The sequence below is a fragment of the Apis dorsata genome, unplaced genomic scaffold, assembly GCF_000469605.1.
Source record: "Apis dorsata unplaced genomic scaffold, Apis dorsata 1.3 scaffold_311, whole genome shotgun sequence".
NCBI lineage: Eukaryota > Metazoa > Arthropoda > Insecta > Hymenoptera > Apidae > Apis > Apis dorsata.
The window spans coordinates 247,620-270,513 of NW_006263583.1; the positions used below are offsets into that span (position 1 = coordinate 247,620).

The 22,894-nt window shown below is 22.7% G+C and overlaps 1 protein-coding gene across 1 annotated transcript in view; it reads left to right on the forward strand.

Annotated features, from left to right (window-relative positions):
* Window positions 1–22,894, forward strand: part of LOC102675461 (max-interacting protein 1-like) — a gene marked incomplete at its 5' end in the record, with an annotated part of 184,526 nt that overhangs the window by 31,179 nt on the left and 130,453 nt on the right. Inside the window, one exon of the mRNA XM_006617530.2 lies at window positions 5–95. Within this exon, the coding sequence (XP_006617593.2) occupies window positions 5–95 (91 nt within the window). The remainder of the gene's footprint in view (window positions 1–4; window positions 96–22,894) is intronic.

The following is a 22,894-nucleotide window of genomic DNA, read 5'->3' on the forward strand; positions in this document are numbered from 1 at the left end:
CGAGTGCTCGCTTGGCACGGCCTCGTCAACCAGCTCCACGGCCAGCTCCAGGAACTCCGACAGGTCTGCGGGCAGTCCCTCCGTCTCGGAGTCCGGTAAGTATTCTGCTGTTTCGTATGCTTGCTCTTGTTTCGTGTTCGATGACACTGTTCGCCGTTTAATCATTATGTTGCTTCTGGCACCAATTTCGTTGTTATTGGTACGAATAGGGATGATTGGTGGATAGGTCAATTTTTTATTTTTAATAAATTTAATGGGCAAAATATATTCGATTAAATTCGGTTAAAAATGATATTTTTCTAATATCTTTTATTTTATGATTAGAATTGATTCTAGATAGAATGAATTAAAAAATTATTGACGATTTATCTCTAGCAATAATAAAATTTTAAAATTTCAAAAAATTGTATTGTTATAAAATATTAATTTTCTTTCTTTTATATCTTTTAATAATAAATTAAAGATTGTTTAAATCAGTAGAACATAAATTATAATGTAATTATAAGTAAAGAAAAAATTATTTTTTTGTACAATAAAATAATTTGGATCTTTATAGAAGTAATAAAAACTTGGATATAAAATTCAAACTATAGAAACTTATAAACCAATCATTTTATCTTTAATTTTCTTTATGACCTTAAATTATTTATTTATAAAAAAATATTATAATAAGTAATCTAATAAATTTTAAAATATTCTTTTAACTATTTATACTATTTATTAATAACTATATAAAGTGTCAAAAAATATAAAATCTTTAAGAAAAAATATCTATTTACCCTAATAATTTATGAAAAGTATTATTCAACGAGTAATAAATTACATTTCTAAGGGCGAATAATTCAAAAGTGGACCATTATACTATATTACACAATATACACTATATAAATATAATAATGAGGATGAGTTTATCTTAAATTAATTATATGACAACTCGTGATCTCGCTACTTGAGCGATTCAACTACAATCATTGATATATTAATAAATTTGAATATTGATACATTTTCTCTGATTATTCGTAAAACTTCCTTGAATTCCTATTTTAGATATAAACAAATAGGAATTATTATTTTTCAGAATAATTTTATTTTATTTCTTAATCTTTTTAATAGTTGAAATTAAAAGTTTAGAATTGATTTATATTAGTCTGCAGAAATCCTAGTAGGTGGCTCAATATTAACAACATGTCATAAATCTGAAGTTCAGTAGCAACACTTAGTGGACATAAAATTTCCTCTTTCAATCTAGCTTGCATGTTCATTTTGTTCACTTTAAATCATTTTGGTAATCAGGTGCTTAGGATTTTATGGATTATTCAAAAGGGTTATAAGATTCTATGACTATAAGGTTGAAGCTGATTCGTTGCTTAGGTTAATATTCAAACGTAAATATTTTTATAAGTTACCATATCATTTTTAACAGTGTTTTTTTCATAATAAAATTCACATTTACATTTTTTATTTCTTCTCAATACATATCATTAACAGAATTTATTAATACTCTAAAATAAACGAATATTATTCGACAAACTGTATAATAGCGAGATTGAATTATAATTGATATTGTTTTCATTATTTTATTTATAAAAATAATTTTTATTATTTTATATATTTTTATAAATTTTTAAATTTTATATATAAATATTTATAATAAATTATAATAAATAAATATATATAATAAATTTATAATAAATAAATAAAATAATAATAATATAAAATATAAATAAAATAAATAATAATATAAAATAATAATAATAATATATAATAAATAAAATATGAATTAAATAAGATCTTAGAAGTTATCTATATATGTTTTTTTAAGATTTTACTTTTTTAATTGAGAGATAGATGGATATTATTAGAAATATCCATGTAAAGGAAATGAATCTTATCGATAATTTTTACATTTTTGTATTTTTTAATATCTGTCAGAAAATAGATACTGTTTATCATATGTAAATGATATTATTTCTTTAGATATTTATAGATTCATTTTTTTAATTGCTGGAAAATTGCTAAATATATGCAAAAGAGTAAATGTTAATGCATTGACAATTTTTTATATATATTTTTTATAGGTATTTTATTTTTTAATATTAATTACAATTGAGTTTTATAAATTTTTTGAACTTACTTTTTATTATATACTTTTTATTGAAATTAATTTTAATTAATTAATCAGATAAAAAGTTAATGATTGAACAAAGATTTAATGAATGTATTGAAGAAAATTAAGATTAAATCTTAAAAAAATTAACATATTTATACAAAAGTTTATTTACAAAATTATAAGATATTTTATTATCTATTCTTTAATCCAACTATATACTATATTCTCATTTTTGACTTCATTATAAAATATTATTATAAAGAAAATATAAAAGAATCATTCCCAATATAATAATATATTCGTTTTAATTTTAAAGTTTTTCTTAAGACATCAAAAATATCTTTTTATCAAATTTTATTTTATATCTAATGAGAATTAGAGCGAACTTAATTTTTTTATTTAAAATAACATTCTTATAACATTATGAATTTCCAAAATTGCAAAATTGAGATTCATACAATTAATAATTCTGAATATTTCTATCTTTTTATTTTTAATTAATATTTCTATCTTTTTATTTTTAACTAATATTTCTATCTTTTTATTTTTAACAATAGATATCTATAAAAATGCAAATGTATCTTTTTATAGAAAATGAATAAAATTAAATATGAATGGAAATATTTTGTGATTTGAAAAAAGATTTGAAAAATATATTTTTTATTTTACATTTTTTGCATAAAGTATATTTTTCATATATATACTTAAAAATATATCGAAAAATATAAATACATATATTATTATCCGTATAAATGTATTATTATAAATGTATCATACTTATATAAAATATTTTTTTCATTAAATTGATTTCGTCTGTCAATAAATTTTCATGTTATAATTATGTAATATCGATAATAATAATATGTAGTCAATGCTGATTATTAATTGTGTTTTTGTATTCTTGTTAATTGAGTTATTAATTAAATGTAATAGTTTATAATTTTGAATTTCAATATAACAATTCAATGTAATTGTTACAATGATGAATTAAATTTTTTGAAAATATTTTTCGATATTTAAAATGCTGAAAAAATAGAATATTATTAGGAGAAAACTAGGAGAAAAAGGTTAAAGATGATTTCATTTTCATTATTCATTACGAAAGTAATGAATAAAATATAAATCATATTACCAAATTTATACTAATAAAATTATAATACTTAATACGATAACATCATATTTTAATATAAAAATTTTTGATAAATTCTTATCTATAAATATCGTCTATAATTATCTATAAATTAACACCATCGAATTTAAAGAAAATATTTGTAATTTGTTATAATTTGTTGTAAGTATAAATTTTTATTATATACCACAATATAATATAAATCATATTGTTATATTGTAATGATTGTTTATATTTAATATTATCTACGTTTAAAATTTAAATATAAATAAAAAATTTAAATCATATTTAATAAATATTAATTATTAAGTATCAAATTATATTAAAATATCTATTATCCTATTAATAATATCTAATATTAATATATTGATATTTTATCTTATATTGCATATATTTTTCAAAATGTTAGAAAAATTTTCCAAATATATTTAATTTATATATTTTTCATGTATAAATGTCATATATTTTTCGCATATTTGTCATATATATATATATATAAACATTCGCAATCTATTAATTGTTATTATCAAAAAATTTTAAATAAAATTATCAAAGTTAAGGAATTAAGATATAAAAATTTCAAAAGAGAACAAATTCTAGAGTCGAAATTCATGTCAATGATCAATCGCATGTCTTTTGGTCATTGTACCGGAGGAACGATTTTAGGCCGCAGATTTCTAATTTCATGATTTTGCAGGCGATGAAGCAGCAAGATTGGCTGAGTCAGCTCGTTAGGAAAACTCAGACAAAACCTTCCCTATATAAATATCGTTCTTGGTTGAGAGTAAAATTGGAACAATCCGCGAATTATGAGTCAACTATTACTACAATGCCTCGTTTCAATGTCACGGTTTCGAGCGAGATATCGGAGAATGAGGGTAGTTTTCGAGGATAATTGGAATTTCTTGAGAACATGAAATTATGAGTTTCTCAGTATTTCTAATTGCAATTATTTATTATTTAGGTAATTTTATATTAAAAATTTCCTACACATATTTATTTTAATATTCGTTTGGCTTATTTATTTTAATATTCTTGTTTGTTTACGAATGTTTTTTAAATAGAGAAATTGAAATTTTGCTAGCTAGATTTTTTTGTGATTTTGAATAACGTCATTTTTATTATAATTTTATTAAATATTCTTTGATCAATCTTATGACAGATTTTCTATTCATTAGTTTCATTAATAATATTGAATGATATTATAACATAATTATAAATTATGTATATATTCGGTAACATAAATTTTCTTGTATTTTGAAACCTATTTGATACATCGTGTCTAAAGTTTTTCAAAAATTTTCAATTAAAATTTGAAAAAATAATGTATTTTAGCATATATGTATATTTGTATTAAAAAATATATTTCAATTAATTATCTAAAAGTTCGAAAATAAATAAGCATTTTTATTTTGCTATAAAAATATTAGATCTACTAATGATTATTAATGTGTGAATGTTAATACATCTAAAAATACAATAAATTTTATTATTATTTATTATGATGGATACTAAAAAAATATTAAAGATTCATTTCGATTATATTAATATTAAATATTTTATATTTATTACATATAGATTTTTAATATTTCATTAATGTCTTCACCAAATTGTGTGTGATTGAAAATGTTGAGAGATATTATTGTAATATTTACAAGGGAAAATATTGATTTTGAATATGTTTTGAACATTTTGAATTATTCTTATAAAAAATAGATTGAGTTTCAGAATCAGAAGTATTGTCAGTATTTTTTAGAAAAATTTTTTGGAAAAATTATAACATTTGAAATCTGAATTTTATAGTTTCAAAAAAAATTGAAATTTTTAAACTTATAATGCTTTAAAATTTTTTATTTAAGAAATATAATAAAAAACATAAGTGAAACAATATTCGATGATAAATTATTGATATTTTAAATTTTTATAATTTCGTAAGAAAATCATACAACAATTAATTTAAATTCATTTTAAATTTTATACATTCACAGTTTTGAGTTTGTTTTTTTCAAAAATGTTTTTATATCATGTAGTAAATAGAAAAATAAAGATATTTCCTCAAAAATTTGGAGAATTGAATCGATTATAAAAATATTGAAAAATTTTTTCCATGACTGAATTCACAATAAATTTGAAGATTGAAATCTATCCTTTGCAACAATCTTCTAAATTTATAAGATTTTTTTTTTATGAAAATATAATAGTTTAAATTTTTGTTAAATTGAATATTGATTCATTATGTTCCTGAAAATTTTTAAAAAATGTATTATTTTAATATGCAATTCTTTTGAAACACATCGAAATATAACTTAGAATCGCATAGAAAAATATAAGAGAAAAATGAAGAATTAAGAATTTTATATTTGTAAATGATTTCTTGAATTCATCGTTTCTAAATAAATTAAATATTTGAAAGAGATCAATATTCATTTTTAATAGAGATTGAAATATAAAATATAAATTCTAAAAATTTAAAAATAAAAAATTTTTATAAAAAATTTCATACTATGTTCTTTCGAAATTAATATAACTTTACATAATATCTTAGAATCCATTCGAAATAATTATTTCGTCTCGATATTTAAATTTGAATATTTCAGAAGATATTGAATTAGCTCCATCGTGAATACCGGATTCTATTCCATAAAGTTAGGAATAGATCAGTTAGTTAGCAGTTTACTCGTTAATTAGCGGTTACCATGCTTTCATCCCAACTTTCATCGAACCATTAGAATCGAGAAACGATTAATATTACACGTTCATATAACAATCATCCCATACTCGTGAAAAATATCATCTTGCTTCAATCTGGCAACTTTTTTTTTTTCTCGTTAATCGAAAGTTTGCCCTCATTTAAATATCGTCTGTTTAGAAACCATGCTGATGATCAGAACGATCGCGTAAAATTCTATAAGCTATTTCGCTTGGAGGAAGTTGGATTCTTGCATATCAATATTTAATTTAACTTTGTAATTAACCAAACTCCTCTCTCTCTGCCTTCGTTTAAGAATACTTAAATCGATGATTTCTCTCTCTTTCTTTCTCTTTTCATGCTGGATGGCGGATAAGGGAATTTTCTGAAAGATAACCTTTATCATTTATATTTAGTAAAAAGATAAAAATACAGAATTTATTTTATATATATATATTCCATTGAAAAGTAATTTTACAGATTATTAATTCATACAGATTTAACTTTTACAAGATATAATGAAAAATAATATGTGAAAATGTAAATTTTAATGATTGATTATAAAATTGTTATAATTTTTTTAGTATTATTAATTTGAATTCTATTAGGATATAAGATATTATTACAAATAAGATCAATTTTGAAAATTAAATTTATATTTTTTTCTTTTATTTAATATTATATTCAATAATTTAGTCTGTAAAATTTTAATATTGCGTTTATTGAAAAAAAAGTAAAATTTATAATAAAAATATTGAATTTCAGTTAATTTATAATATAATTAAAAATAACAATTATAATAATATACAATGAATATTCTTTAAAAAAAAATTTAATACTTTATAAAATTTGTCTGTTCTTTTGAAAAAAGACAAATATTAATAAAAGTCATTATTGATGCAAATATTTAATGCATTGAATTAATAAAAAAAATTCAAAATATAAATTTTATATTATTTTTGCATTTTACAATATGCATATTCATTAGATTTTAAGAGTTTTATAAAAGTTTTTACTTTTATAAGAGTAAAATATTCTATAGCGAACAGGAATTATTTTTAATAATAATTTAATTATTAAAATTGAAAATTGAAATTTTATCTATAAATTTTTTGATGTAACTCATTTAAAAATCATTTTGATTTTTATAAATTTTTGTTCATTAACAATAATTTAAATTTTATTTTCAATATATAATCTTATTATCTAAATAAAATAATTTTGTATAACGAAATTCGAGTTATATTTAGAATATCTTAAAGAAAATTATTATTTTACAAATATTCTTAAACGTAAACATCATTTTATATTTATTTTGAAATATTAGTAAATTTATAACATAAGAAAAGATTATTACAAATTAAAAATATAATAAAAATAAGAATTAAAAATTTTAAAAATATATTTAATAATATATCTAAAAAAAAAAAAAAAAAAAAAAATTAAAAATTTTAAAAAATTATTTAAAAAAAAACCTAAAAAAAAAAAAAAATTAAAAATTTTAAAAAATTATTTAAAAAAAAACCTAAAAAAAAAAAAAAATTAAAAATTTTAAAAAATTATTTAAAAAAAAACCTAAAAAAAAAAAAAAATTAAAAATTTTAAAAAATTATTTAAAAAAAAACCTAAAAAAAAAAAAAAATTAAAAATTTTAAAAAAATATTTAATAATATATCTAAAAAAAAAAAAAAAATAAAAATTTCAGAGTAAAGAATAATTTTACACAAAATAAATATTCTTTACACATTAAAATCAGAATGCTTAATATAAGACTCTACCATTATAAAATAATCATACAATTTTTAATTTTTTTCATTCCATTCTATTACTCAACCTAACGATATTCACAAATTACCTTCTTCCTTTCCCAAAATTATACGAATCGTAACTCACTTTTAAGAACGGTCCCCCGTTTGACGAAATCTTATAGAGAACGTGGAGTGGAAGTCGGACATTTTTACGAGCCCTCAGCAGAATCGTTGCGTATTACCGCGAATTCGCGTCGAGAGGAACCGGCTGAGTCAGCACGTTAGCAAACTTCCGGTTCGTTCGACGCCGCTTATGAAGTTCTGCTACGTAAGACGGGCAACTAAGTTGAAGGCCGATAAAAACTTGCACACGACGACGACATGTTCCTCTGGCCCTATCGGCCAATGCCAATTCTTATTCTTCTCTCATCTCCTGATTCGCGGATTTGTGATCAAATTTTGAAAACTTTATTCAGGAAATTGAATCTATCGATTAACTCTCTGTGTTGCTCTCTTTTATTTTTTTATTTTTTTTTTTTTTTAATTCCAATAAAACGCAAAATAAAATTATTTGGTGATAAAATTGAAAAGATTTATTCCGCTAGATCTAAATTTATCCAATTTTATTCAAAGCTGCTTAAGTTCTACTATGTAACACGGACAATGAAGTTGGAGGTCGGCCGATAAATGTTTGCACGTGACGACAATATATTCTTCTGATTATCGACGAACGTGAACTTCTATTCGGCTTAATTTCCTTGATTTGTGATCACATTTTAAAGATTTTATTCGGGAAATTGTATCTTTCGATTAACATTGACAACATTTTTTTTTTAATGCAAGATACAATTAAATTTAAATTTATCTAATTTTTCTAATTTTAAATTTATCTAATGTTTAATTAAAGTTATTTTTGACAATTGATAAGTCTTATCGAGTTAAAAATGATATTATTGTTGCATATGTATTAGCAAGAAATTTAATGCAATGAGAAAATAAAAATAATTAAATTTCAAAATATTTTTTATTGAAATTTAGAAAATGAAAGTTTTGTATAAATTTTAAAAATTATATCATCTAGAAATGATAAAATAATATATCATAGAAATAGAAAAGTTGAATGCTATATATTAAAAAATAATTTTTGTACAGAATATTTGTTTCTATGTTATAGAATTTAAAATAAATTATTATATGAAACTAAAATCTTTCTGATAAAAAAAATTATTATAATAGCAGTTTCTTAATTTTTCTATTTTTTTTTTTAATGTAATGAAATTCAATGAATATTATATAATATATAAAAATTATATTTCAATAATTCATATATTGAATTCTCTATATACATTTTTTAACAAAAATTAAGAAACAATTAATTGGCAAATTTCTTTATATTATTTCTAAAATTAATAAACAAAAGATAAGGAAATAACAATACACCAATAAATTTTTTTTGAATATAAAATATGATTTTGTAAGATTTTGATAAGATATTATAAATTTTATGTGTTTTTTAATTAATAAATATAATTATATTAGAAACAAAATATAATATAAATTTCTTCGATTTCTAATTTTTAATTTTAATTAATTAAATTATCAGAAATTTAAAGGTCAATATATCCATCTTATATCCATCGTAGCTTTGGATATAAATTTCATGATACGTCTCCAAGGTTGGAATAACGATTATCATTCTCTATCAGATCACGGAGTTTATGATTCTTCAACGAAAAATACATCAAATTTTGCCCGAATTTTCAATCTGTAAACCGTCGTAAACTCGTAAGAGATCGAATCGAGACAATAAACCAAACTTCATGAAGATGGATGTTTCCCTGCCTTTTCATTTTTTCCTATTTTCATTCCTTTTATTTTTGTTCATCTCATAGCTCTTTTCAAGGTTTTGCTTGAATCTCCCAAAGGATCCTGTAGGCATGGAATCGACGGTTGAAATATGCTGTCGTAAATTAGAGGCGACCTTTCCAGTCGATTCCTACGGAGCTATCTCGTTTATAGGAAGTCACGATGATGTAATGTTGGAAGACTAATCGATGAGGTTGAAATGTGATACAAATATATATTTATATATTTATTATATTCATTTATTTATATTGAGAATTTTATATATACATACAAAATTAATATAATTTAAGAAAAAAAGATTATTTAATCAACAATTAAGAAATTGAATTAAATTACCATTTATTTACATTCAGGATTACATTTTGTGCAAATATCAGATTTTACATTCAATGAACAAATTTGAACTTTGTCTCATGTTCGATTTCTCAACAATAAGAAGGTTGAATCATGTTCTGTCGACACGTTTCCGCGAAAAGATCTTCCATTATTCTCAATGATAATTTACCTGTCGTTATTCCGCGTCTTATTAGCGTTATCTTCTCGGTTAGGCCATCAGCACGCAACATGATCGCAGTTCATTAACCCTTCGACCATGCAATTGTTTTCTGCGTGGAGCGTGAATGCATTTCACGATATCCATATTTGAAATGATGAAATAACATTCATTTGCTTCAAATTTAAATCTTGAAATATCTTAAATCTTCGAATTTTTGCTAAAATTCGAATTTTTCTTTAAACATTTTCAAATTTTATTCTTTAAATTATGATTTCTAAAAATTTCTCGAATTTATATATTTTCAAATTTAGATTTTCAAATTTCAAAATCAAAATCAAAATATAATAGAAATTTCGAATTGAACTATAATAAATAAAAAAAATTGAAATCTTTCAAATTCATAATTTCAAGTTGAAATATTTTAAAATTCAAGTATCTAAAAATTAATATTTTCAAAAAAAAATCTATTAAATTGATATTTTTAAATTTATTTCCAAATTCTTAAATTAAAATTTTGAAATTAAAAATTTCAAAATTAAATTTATTTTCATAAGAACTTATAAAAAAAAATCTACATTTTCAAATTTCGATTTCCATTCCAAATTCAAATCTCAAATTAAAATTTTTTCCAAATTAAAATTTCAAAAAAAATTTAAGAAAATTCGAGAAAAATCTCTCAAATTGCTATAATAAAAATTTTTCCAAATCATTTTTTTAATTTATATATTTTAAAAAATTCAAGTGTCCAAATTAAAATATTTAAAAAAAGATCTTTCAAATTTTTATTCTCAATTTTAAATTTTCAAATATTTCTATTTTTATTCATAAAAAACATCTAATCTCTTTTACTGCGTACATTGAATACAATTTTATTTTACAAATTAATTACAACACTATCAACAATCACTAACCGTTTTCCCTATTCTCAAAAAATCACATAAAAAATTCTATCTTCTTATCATATCTACTTTCAAAGAATCTCCATCTCATGTCTCATTTCCAAGGGGTTGTTGACGATCCCGCAAGAGGATAGACACCATGAGAGACAAAGTTCCTTGTAAACGGCCGTTTAATGGCCGACTCGTCGTTCCGTTTTGGCAACATGCAAAAGTTACTTGCTCAAAGAGGATATAGTATCGTTATCCTCCCGAAAACGCGGGGGACACGTGGAGCGGAAGCCAGCCCGTGGTGGTGGCTGTTCTAATCCCTTTAAGGGGCAAAATTTGAGGGTTAATCGCGTTACGGTGATATATCGCTGCTTGTTTTCGGCGACGAAGCCTCTGAAAGGATTGAAGCCCGGCAAAAATGAACCATCATTCCCCCGAAATCACCCCCTCCGCCGACACCGCGACGCCTTTTTCCTTGAGTGCCGTTTCTCTCACGTCGATTTACGCAATTAGGGGCTGAATTGTTTTCTTCTGTCTTTCTCCCTCTTTCTCTTTTTTTCTTTGAATGTTGGCTTTCCTTGCCAGGAGGCGATCTTATGGATGGCTCAAGGAAAAATTGCGGATAGATTTTTGATAAAATCAGAAGTATGACGACAATTAAACTTTATTTTCTTTATTTTTTTTTTGTTTTTATTTTAGAAGTATTTGATGGATATTTGAGATTTGATTTCTTGATGGCAATTGATTGAAGTGAAGATTTTAATGAATAATTTTTGATGAATGATTTTTGTTAGATTAGAGGTTAAGTTAGATTAGATTAGGTTAAGTTAATATATTTAATATATTTAATGCAATCATAGAGATTTTTTCTTTTATAATTTTTCCGATTTTCCTTTTGTATATTATATTTAATACAAATATTATTATCAATATGCCCACTTTTGAATTTCATTATTCGTTAATATTTCGATGTTTCACAATTAATTTTTGTATTTATTGAAAAATTAATATCTTTTGATTTTTGATTTATAAATTTGTTTATGATTATGATCATTAAGAATCATTCAATTTTTGTGTCTTGTTTGCACGTGATATGCCAATTATTAATATATAAAATTATTAATAATAAGTTTTATTCTATTCTAGAAAATATTCCATATGTGATAGAAATTAATAATATACACTATTTATTAAAAATATTTATTTACAATCTAATAAATAAATATATAATATTAAATAATTAACGACATTTCGCCAATTCCTGATTTATACCGTAATTTCTTTTTTTTTTTACACCTATTTACATATATTTACATATATTTACACCTATATTTACATATATATAATATCCTGACTATGTGTAATGTCGTGTGATGTAAATATTAAAATTTATCGCTTACATATTGCATTAGTAATTAATGCACAGGAAGATATATCAAGGTTGCAATATTATATCATGAAAAAGTTTGTTAAAGTCATATCAAAATGAAATATAAATGAAATACAGAAATGTAAATCATCAAAACATGTATATTTTATTTTATATAGATCGATTGCCTGAATTATGTAAAAGTAATTATGTAGATAAAACACGATAAACCATTTCGAAACTATTTCATTTCGCTTAATGAAATTTTTTTCTACTCTCTTTACAAACTTTTCAAAGTTATAGTTTGACCTATTTGCACTCTGTATATTTAATTGTGTTTTTTTGTTTGTTGAAACAATGTCGAAATCCGGACAATAAAATATCTGAAATATATTATGTGAATATCTAGATTTTTTTGTGCATTCTTCAATTAAAATTTTTTTCTAAAAATTTTTGAATGTGTTATCAATTTATATATTAAATATAGCTTGACTTTTGAAATATCAAGGTTTGAATGTCTACATAAAATCCAAGAGAACTCTCCATTATCTATGTGTTGTTTTGTTTTTTATTTAATAAATATTTAAAATCACACTAAAATTAATATTGAATAATTTTATCAAAAACAAGCATAAAAAAAAATTTCATGAAAAAAAAAACTTGTTGCAAAATATTTAAATATAGAAAACTTAAATTATCCTATTTTGAACCTTAAGAATTAAAATTTTATTATTAAAAATATTATTGAAAAACTAAAAACTAATATAACGATATCAAGAATTTTTGTCAAAAGATTATTTTTTTTAAATCCACTACAAATTTATATCCCAATTTTAGAATTTTAATCCAATTATTAACATCATAAGTCGAATTATTAAATTGTTATTAAATTATTAAATTAAAAATGATCAATTTTTCATTAAAAGATATATAACCTTTAAAAATTGTATTAATAAAATTAAAAAATACAAATTTTCGATATTAACATTGAAAGAAAAAAATATTAAGATTGAAAGAAACTCTTAGAATACATTCGACCTGGAATAATTGGAAATCTGCGTCAAGCATTAATTACGGGTCTATTATCGGGTTAGACGGATAAGTCGGAATTGTAACGCAGGATTGAAAGAAAAGGTGTGTATATATAAGAAAATAAAGGACAGATAAACGTGAACGAATCAGATAACCTGGAACTATGAGGTAAGCTTTCGTGAACGAACCGATGGTATGGTTAACACGAGAATCCAATGAGGAAAACGTTAACAATCCAGTGGCGCACGATCGCTCGAGGCCACTTAGATTAAGGGTGGTGAATCTGGTAATCTATTATCGAGTGAGAGATACCTGCAAGATATCGATCTTCTATCACCGTGCAATATTTGTTACATCAGTGGTTTCCAATCCTTATCGATTCAAGATTACAGTTTTAATTGATGATCTTTGGAAGTTATTTATTTTAATTAATAATTACATTGTTATATTCTATGGGAATAATAATATAATAATTGTTTCTGGAATCAGAAAATTTTGATAATAAGAAGGTTAATAATAAAGATTTATTTTATAAATCTAATGGTACCATTATTTTGAGTAAGACTTAAAAAGAAATTAAATTTCATTACAATTTATATTATTGAATATACTGTCTATTATACTCAATAATATAAATTGTAATGAAATTTAATTTCTTTTTAAGTCTTTTTATTATTTAGCTCCAAGATTGAAATCATATTTATTGTAATATGAAAATAACAAAAATTTCACATTAAGCGTAAAAATTTATTATTATAAATATTAATTGACCATAAATTTATTAACAAGTTTGAAATAATATTTAATTTTTAATCACTTTTTCCTAGTTTAACTCAAATTATCTGAAAATATAATTACAAATTATATTATTAGAATGATTTTATTTTATTTTAACGTGTCGATATATGTGTCATCATCAAAAATAGCTTGTTTTACATGCCATCACATCGTAGATTACAAACAAGTTAATGCTCAAAAGAAAATACTGAAAGAAAAATATTGATTTACTCACCATCATCAAAGTTTAATTATAAACATCGATCACTAGCTATAAAAAGGATATTAATCGAAAAATCTTACGGTCTATAAGCATTTAAAAAGGCTAAAATTAAGAGGAACAATCAGCAATCAAGACAAAGGAGAATAGACGTAGAGAAACAGGAAGAGCAAAGAGAAGGGGGAATATAATCGAGAGAGGTAAAGCCATTCGCAATTTGCTCGGGAGTGCAGATCAAATGGAAGTGGTCGCGGGTCATAATTAAGAGCCATTGGCCATTGACGTAATGCCATGCGGCCGTCACGTTGCCTCATTGTTGCCGGCTACTTGCAATTAGCTGTGCGAACAACCAATTTAACCGCGGCATAACGATACTCTGATATCATTTGATTTTCCTATGAAAATGGTTTGATAACACGCGAGGCATTGGCTCGTTGGTTGTCGCGATAATATCTTAAATTGGGTTAAATCCGAGACCATCGATATCTTTAGCAGTTTAGGAAATTTGCCAGATCTTCTTCTCTTGTGACCTTGATATTTCACTGACTGTAAGATGAAGAGATTCTGTGGGATGGTGTTCAAATCTTGGTAATATATATTATTTTTGTTTCTAATCCAATGAAATTGAAGACTTGAATTATCGCGATGCTTTTGACTATGAAATAAGAAGATTCTGTTGGGATCGCGTTCAAATCGTGAAAACATATTTTTGTTTCTAATCCAATGAAATTGAATATTGTTATAATTATCGTGGCCTTGATATTTTCTTTGACTATAAGTGAGAAGGATCTGTTGGCATCGCGTTTAAATCGTAAACAAGACATATATTTAATCCATGTTGTTTTTAATCCAATGAAATTGAAGAGTTTAATTATCGCCACTTTAAGTTTAAAATGAAGAGGTTCTGTTCAGATAGTGTTCAAATGTTGAAAATTAATTTTGTTCATAATCCAATGAAACTAAAAATTTATTGAGTTCTTGATATATTTTTTTGACTATAAAATGAGAAGTTGAAATCAAGAAGCCATTATTCTTATTTTTAATTCTTGAAAAATATTCTCAATAATTGAAAATTTCAATTATCGTGACTTTGATGTTTTTTTAACTATAAGAAATTGTGAAATTATGTTAAAATCTTGAAAACATAATACTTTCGTTTCTCATTCTGAAATTGAAAATTTTAATTATTGTGACTTTTTATAACTATAAAATGGAGAGATTCTATATTGAAATCTCAGAGATATATTATTTTTATTTCTCATTCTATGGAATTGAAATGTTTATTATTTAGAAAGATTTTGAATTTTGAAATTAATTATGGAAGATTGCAATCAAATAACTGTAACTTCTTTAATTTTTTACAAATAAAATAATATTTCACCATAATATTTTTATTTAACTAAAATATACATATATTTTTTACAAAATTGAAAATTATAAAATATATAATATAGAATGATATATCTAAAACAGATTATTGTTTCAACTATTTTCAAATTAATCAAGAACAATTGATTTAAAGTAATAAATAATTTCAAATATTTTATTTTTATTTTCATAAAATGTTTTATTTTAATTATTTTAATAATTTAAAAAATAATGCGTGTTATATCTAACATAGTTGACAATATTGATATAACACATAATATAATATAATAAGAAATTATACATAAAATTTTAATTAAAAAAGATAGTATGTATTTAAAATATTTTTCAATATCATAAATAATCTTCAATATATTTGAGATATTAACTCTTTATATTTTTTATATGTATATAAATAAGAAACAAATTATAATATTTCTATATTATTATATATTATTGTATATATTGTATATATTGTATATTATTCTCGAGAGATGATCGTCGGAAAACAAAAGAAGAAAAAGAAACTGATAGAAATTTTTACAAGAATTCTCCCTTATTTTCTCCTTCTGGTCATGCATCTCAGAAACCGTAAATGTCTACGTCTCCCATGAGAATTGCCACGTAATCGAGCCGATATTCCATCCACCTCCCTCCACTTTAATCGACTACCATCGATTGTTTCTACTTCCACCGAATGGTTTTCCTAATTTCTCGAGGTAAGGGGACGTTCGAGGTAAGATGAACAAAGTGGAGGGTTGCTTTCAACTGGTTTCTCGGTTTCAGTCGAATCGTCTGCTTGATTTTGAGAATTGAGGGTTTTTTTGTAACTTTTCAATGATGTTGGATGAAAGGATTTCATTGGTATGGTAATGGATGGAATATTACATCGTGTTGTTTTGTTTAAGCAGTGACAAAATTTAGAAATATGTATATGTTTTTTTAAAATATGTGAAATATTATATTTGAATATACTATAGTAGTATAACATCTCATGCTTTTATATATAAATATTGTTCTGTAAAAAAATATTGTTCTTTTAATTTTGTTATATTTTTTTATCTTATATTATTTTACATTTTATATTATCTTATATTATCAAATTGGAAAAATAATTTTTATAAAATAGAAAAATTATATATATTTTTTAATTTATTGCAATAAATATTCCTAAAAAATTTTTTATGTCATTTAATTTATCAATTAAAATATAAATGAAATTAAAACATAATTTCATTAATAATACCAATGAAAATGAAAAGGTTTACATTTATTATATATTTTAAAAAAATAATCATATTTATTTTAATTAACAGTTTTAAATAATACTTTTTTATTATGTTTATAAAACTTTTTTTATATATTATGTCATTTGAATTAATAATGTAAACAGTTTACATAATTAAATGATAACAAAATTATCTTTAAATAATCTAAATAAATTATATAAATAAATATTATATTCAATATATTATATAAATAGAATTCGAAAATTTTTCTCAAAATATGTATTGAAATTTAAAATAAAATAAATTAATATTATAATTTTAATAATTAAATAAATTAAATAATATTATAAACGATATTATTTCGATTATGTTATACACTATAAATATTTTTCTACCTACACAAAATGATTGAAGCTAATATCTGTAGATTTATATGAATACATATTTACATTATTTTTATTATACATTTTTCTGTATCATTTCTGCTTAAGACAAGATTCATTATACATTAGAAATAAAAAAGAATAACTCCAAATTTCGATTATAAAAAAATTAATCAATATTCATACATTGTCATTTTAAATGAAAAAATAATTATTTCATCCTTCTCTATTGCATTCTCGAAGATCACTTGTACATTCATTTCCATCGAACGAGAAACGAGTTGGCCAAATGAAAAATTAGATTCAATCGATCAATTTTTATTGATCAATTTATAAAAAAATTAATCAATATCCATATAACGATACATTGCACAATCCCGTCATCTCCACAACTCTGTCAGTTCCCTCAGCACATTCATTTTCATCGGACAGGCAACATTGGTCAAATGAAAAATTAGAATCGCAAAATTAGATTCGATCGGTCGACAATCGACGATGATAAAAAAATTAATCAATATTCGTACAATGACACTTTGCACAATCCCATCACCTTCAACGCAGCTCTTCAACGCGCAACCCTGTCAACTCTCGAACATCCCTTGCGCATTCATTTCCATCGAGCAAGGAGCGTTGGTCAAATGAAAAATTAGAATCGCAAAATTAAAATCGATCGATCGATTCTACGCACGTCGACCTTTAATCACGGCGGGGAAAACATCGTGGAACGATTCGAGAAAGAATATATCCCCCTCCCCATTTGCTACCTTCGATGTCCATTCGACAATCTGATCAACTCGGCCGGCACAAAACCTTGTCGAGTCCTCGACAGAATTGCACGCTGATCGAATTGACATTCAATCCGGATCGAGAGCGGAGTTTACACTGGATTCGATCCAGACCCGTGGATTCGTCAACATGCAAAACGGTCGGGGGACGCATCGATAACGAGCGAACTACATCTCTCTCGCTCTCTCTCCTCCCCCCCCCTCCTCCTCTTTCCTTCCCCTCATATCCTTTCCTTGCGGAATCCCTTTCTGTTTCTTCGAGAGATTTTTCACACCGTTCCGATGCAACGAAACAGAGAGGATGATTCCAGTTTGGCAGAGAATTTGAAATGCCAAGGAGTGACTCGGGTTTGGAAGATTGTATCGTTGATTAAATCGATATCAGAAAATTGTGACTTAACTATTTTGAGGAAAAATGTATACGGATCTGCGGGCATTAAGTGATCTATATATTTAGATTGAAAATTATTTATGTAGAATATTTGAAAATAATGTAAATAATAAGTAAATAAATATCATTAAATGTCGTTGTAGTTAATTTGATATACGCTCTAATCTAATCTCATAGAAATTTTTTATATTTTATGCAAATTCAATCAATAAGCTGTGTTATCAAAATCAATGATGATTCTGTTTTATACGAAACATTATAAATATATAGAGTATAACAATTTTTTTATTAATGAAATGTCATTTTGAAAAGTTCGAAATCCAAGTCAATCGAAATTTTGATATTATTTTCATATTTTTTTTTTTTTTAAACTTAACTTTATATGAGTTAAAACAAAATTTTAAATCTTAAAATATATTCAAGTATTTTAGTTCTATTATTCTGTTGTAAAAAATATTTTTAGACAAAATTATATATGAAACATGAAAAAATAAGAAAAATTTGATTGAATAATATTGAAATTATAATATATAATATTGAATAATATTGAAAATTTCACGAATAATAATTTATAAAGAAATTTATCTTCGAAAAATAAATTTCATTATGTATAATTTATTATAATTTATATATAAATTTTAATTAAAGTTATATTTTCTATGATAAGTAAATTTTCGTGTAAGATACTATAAAGATTTTTATGATTAACTGTAATTATGCTTATATTTGAATAAGAAAAATATTTTTATTGAAATTATTTCAATATCGTTTATCTGCGAATATCGATTATTCGAATTAATTGGAAAGTAAACTAATTTTTCGGATAATTGATTAAGAAAAATCACGAAATAATTGGAAATTAAAAAATATGAACATTTATTATATGAGAAATAAATATCAGAAAAAATAAATTAATAATTTTTAACATTTCCAATATTTATCTGATAATCTGGTTATTGAATAACCACAATTCAAATAATAATTGACTTTTAGATAAACGATATTCTATTGAATTTGATTTTTCATTTTAATAAATTAAGATATTTAATAAATATTTTTTAAATTAATTTTTGCAAATGACTTGTGATTCTATACATTTGAAGATAATTCCGCGAACAATTACTATTTAAATTATAAATTGTAGTATTATATGTAGTATCATATGTATATAACATATGATATGCAAAGTTGAAATTATTCGTTATTTTATTTGAGAAAGAATAAATGGAAATATGACCCGGAATGATATAAAGTAACAGTAATATAAAAGAGGTTTTATATTGATATACGAAAAAGCGGTGTCAAATAACATTTGGAAGAAATACAATTACCCTTTTAAAACATTTCGTTTAAATCATCATTTTCTCTCATATAAAATGCTCCAAAAATAAAATATATAGTGACTATCTGTTTCAAATATTATATGTAACAATACATCATTTGCTATCCAATATCCGCGAGAACAATCGAAATCTTTACACAGTTGAAACTATTGCAAATACAACATTGTTATACACACCTTTAACAATTCACAACATTGCAACATTAACGTTCAACGAGCGTTAACAATTCTCCGTTGTTTCAGCGTCCCAGTTTTCATTAAACAAAAATCAAAAGTAAATGACAAAAATGTCGATAAATAATTTTTTTCACCTAATAAAAACAAGAAAAAACAAAACAAAATATGAAGCAATAAATAAAATATACAATTTACCATACGCATAATACTTATTTATAAATACTTTTAAAATGTAATGCAAATATAAAATATGTATTTTTTCCAATAAAGAAAAAGAAAAACACAAAATGAGAAACATATAATAAATGAATAAAATATAAACTTTTATGAAATGCATATGTTATTAATTATTAATATAAACATATTATAAACATATTATAAACATAATCATTAATTATAATATATTATATAATATAATATAATATATTATATAATATATTAATTATAATATAATATTATTATTATTATATTATTATATTATAAACATAAATTTATAATATAAACATTAATATAAAAATTAAATTTAATATATGTGCAATCAATATTTTTCTTAAGAAATATATATATAATAATTTATTAAATATCAAAATCTTTTGAAAAAGAAGAACAAAGTAAAAGATAATATAAAACTTAAAATAAATAAATAAAATATGATATCTTTATAAAATAATATATCTTTTATAAAAATTCAAATGTAATTATAATTGTTAAAAATCGAGAAATAAAAAATAAAAAGGTAAAATATAATTTTTCATAGATATAATCCATACACGATTAATTATTCCGTCGATTTTTTATAATAAAAATAAAAAAGAAGATACGAAAAAATATGAAAAGCGATTGGCGAGTCTATTTTTCTACAAACATATTTTCCCGTGAGACATTCTTTTATTTTTCAACCCTTCTATTCATTCTTTCATTCTACGTGATCAGTTTTATTCATTTCTTCTATTCAACTAACCCCTTTTCGAGATTCCAAGTTCCATGAGGTTCTTGCTCTTGGATTTGCGTGCCATTCGGTTGCCTCGACTTTCACTTCCATAATAATATATAAAGAGAAATATTGGACACTGACAGCGATGACCATATTTCGTCAATCAGCTGGAAAAAATGCATTGATTTAAAATTTATTTGTTTTAATAATTAATATTTTTTTATTATTATGTTTGCTAAATTTATTTTTTGCAAGTGAAGATATATTTTTATAGGAAAATTTATTAATTTTATGAATAGGTATTGCTTGAAATTTGTAATAAGAATATTTATTTTTTTTATCAATTATTTTATTTTTTGTAAAATTTATATTATTTATTGATTTTTTTTAATTTTCATGAAATTTCAGTCTTACTTTATATAATATTTTATTTTACCTTAAATATTTTTACGCAAAAATATTTTATAATATTAATATGTAAATTTATATATTATATACTTTTATACATACTGATACCAAATAGGTATATATTATTAGAATTTTATAAACATTTAAATTAAATATGCGATTTTAATTGATTATAAATTAAAGATAAAATAATTTTTATTTTTATATTAAAGTCGTTCAATCGAGAATAAAAAATAAAAAATAATGCATAAAAATAAAAAATAAAAAATATATGCATAAAAATATTCAAAATCAAAATTTTTTCAATTCTCCACAACGCCACAATATTTTAAAATCGTACACTTATATATCTTGAATTTTTATGTTTTATTTAATTTTTCCATTAAAATTTAATGCAATACTGATTGTTCTATTATTCCTTTATAATCAAAGAATTTGTTTGTAATTTATAATTTATATTTTTCATTCCAATTTGTTCCAAGATTATAATATTTTTTCTTAGATAAACAAAATTATATTACAAAAAGTTAAAAAATACTGATATAAATTTTGATTCCTCTAATCAAAGATTTTATTTATAATAATTAATAATTTTTATTTTTCATTTCAATTTATTTCATTCCAATTTTATTTCTAATATTTTTTTTAAACGAAAAGAAAATTTTTATTATAGATAGATAATTTATATTATAGAACATTAAAAATATTGACACATAGCAGTAAAACGTATCTATATAACTAAATATGCATCAAAAACAATTTCACAAAAAATAAAATGAAAGTTCTGAACGATTATGAATACATCGAAAATTCTCAAAGAATCTACGTATGTAACTATAGACATAACCAACTTCAACTTCTCAAGACACATAGGACACGATACTTTACCTAAGAACGATGCTTTAAGACAGCTAGACATCGGTGATTTATCGCGTCCCCGATTCGAAGGCTTTCCATTCTGCAAGGTGAATGCAACGCCGCTCATCGATTATCGTCCGCGTTGCTCTCGTTGTCACGCGGTGCTTCATTCGGTCAACAATGATCCGTACACGTAATTTGCCTGTTATTGATCATCCATTTGTCATGTCGCCTTGTTTCCCCTGTTGACGTTTTTACTTGACATCTTTTCCCGTATTTCGCGTGAATCGTTGTTTTGATATGCTGAATGGGATGGATTTATGTCTTTACTGAAAATTTAGTTGCGTTAATTATTTAAGAATAATAATTGTCGAGACAATTTCAAAAGATTTATAGTAATATTGTAAACATTAATATAGATTTATATTTAATTAAACATAAATTGATATGTATTTTATATAAATTTATAAATTAGTATTAATATTTCTTTTTTTAAAATAGATATATTTTATTAAATATTTTATTTTATTTTTTTCAATGAAAATATAATCAATAATGTTTGAAAAAGAAATCAAGGAAACTTAAAAAAAAATTTATAGTGAATACATTATTAATAATATAACTAATTAATTAATAAAATATAATTAATTAATAAAATAATAGATCTATATTTAATTAATTATAAATTAAATATGTATT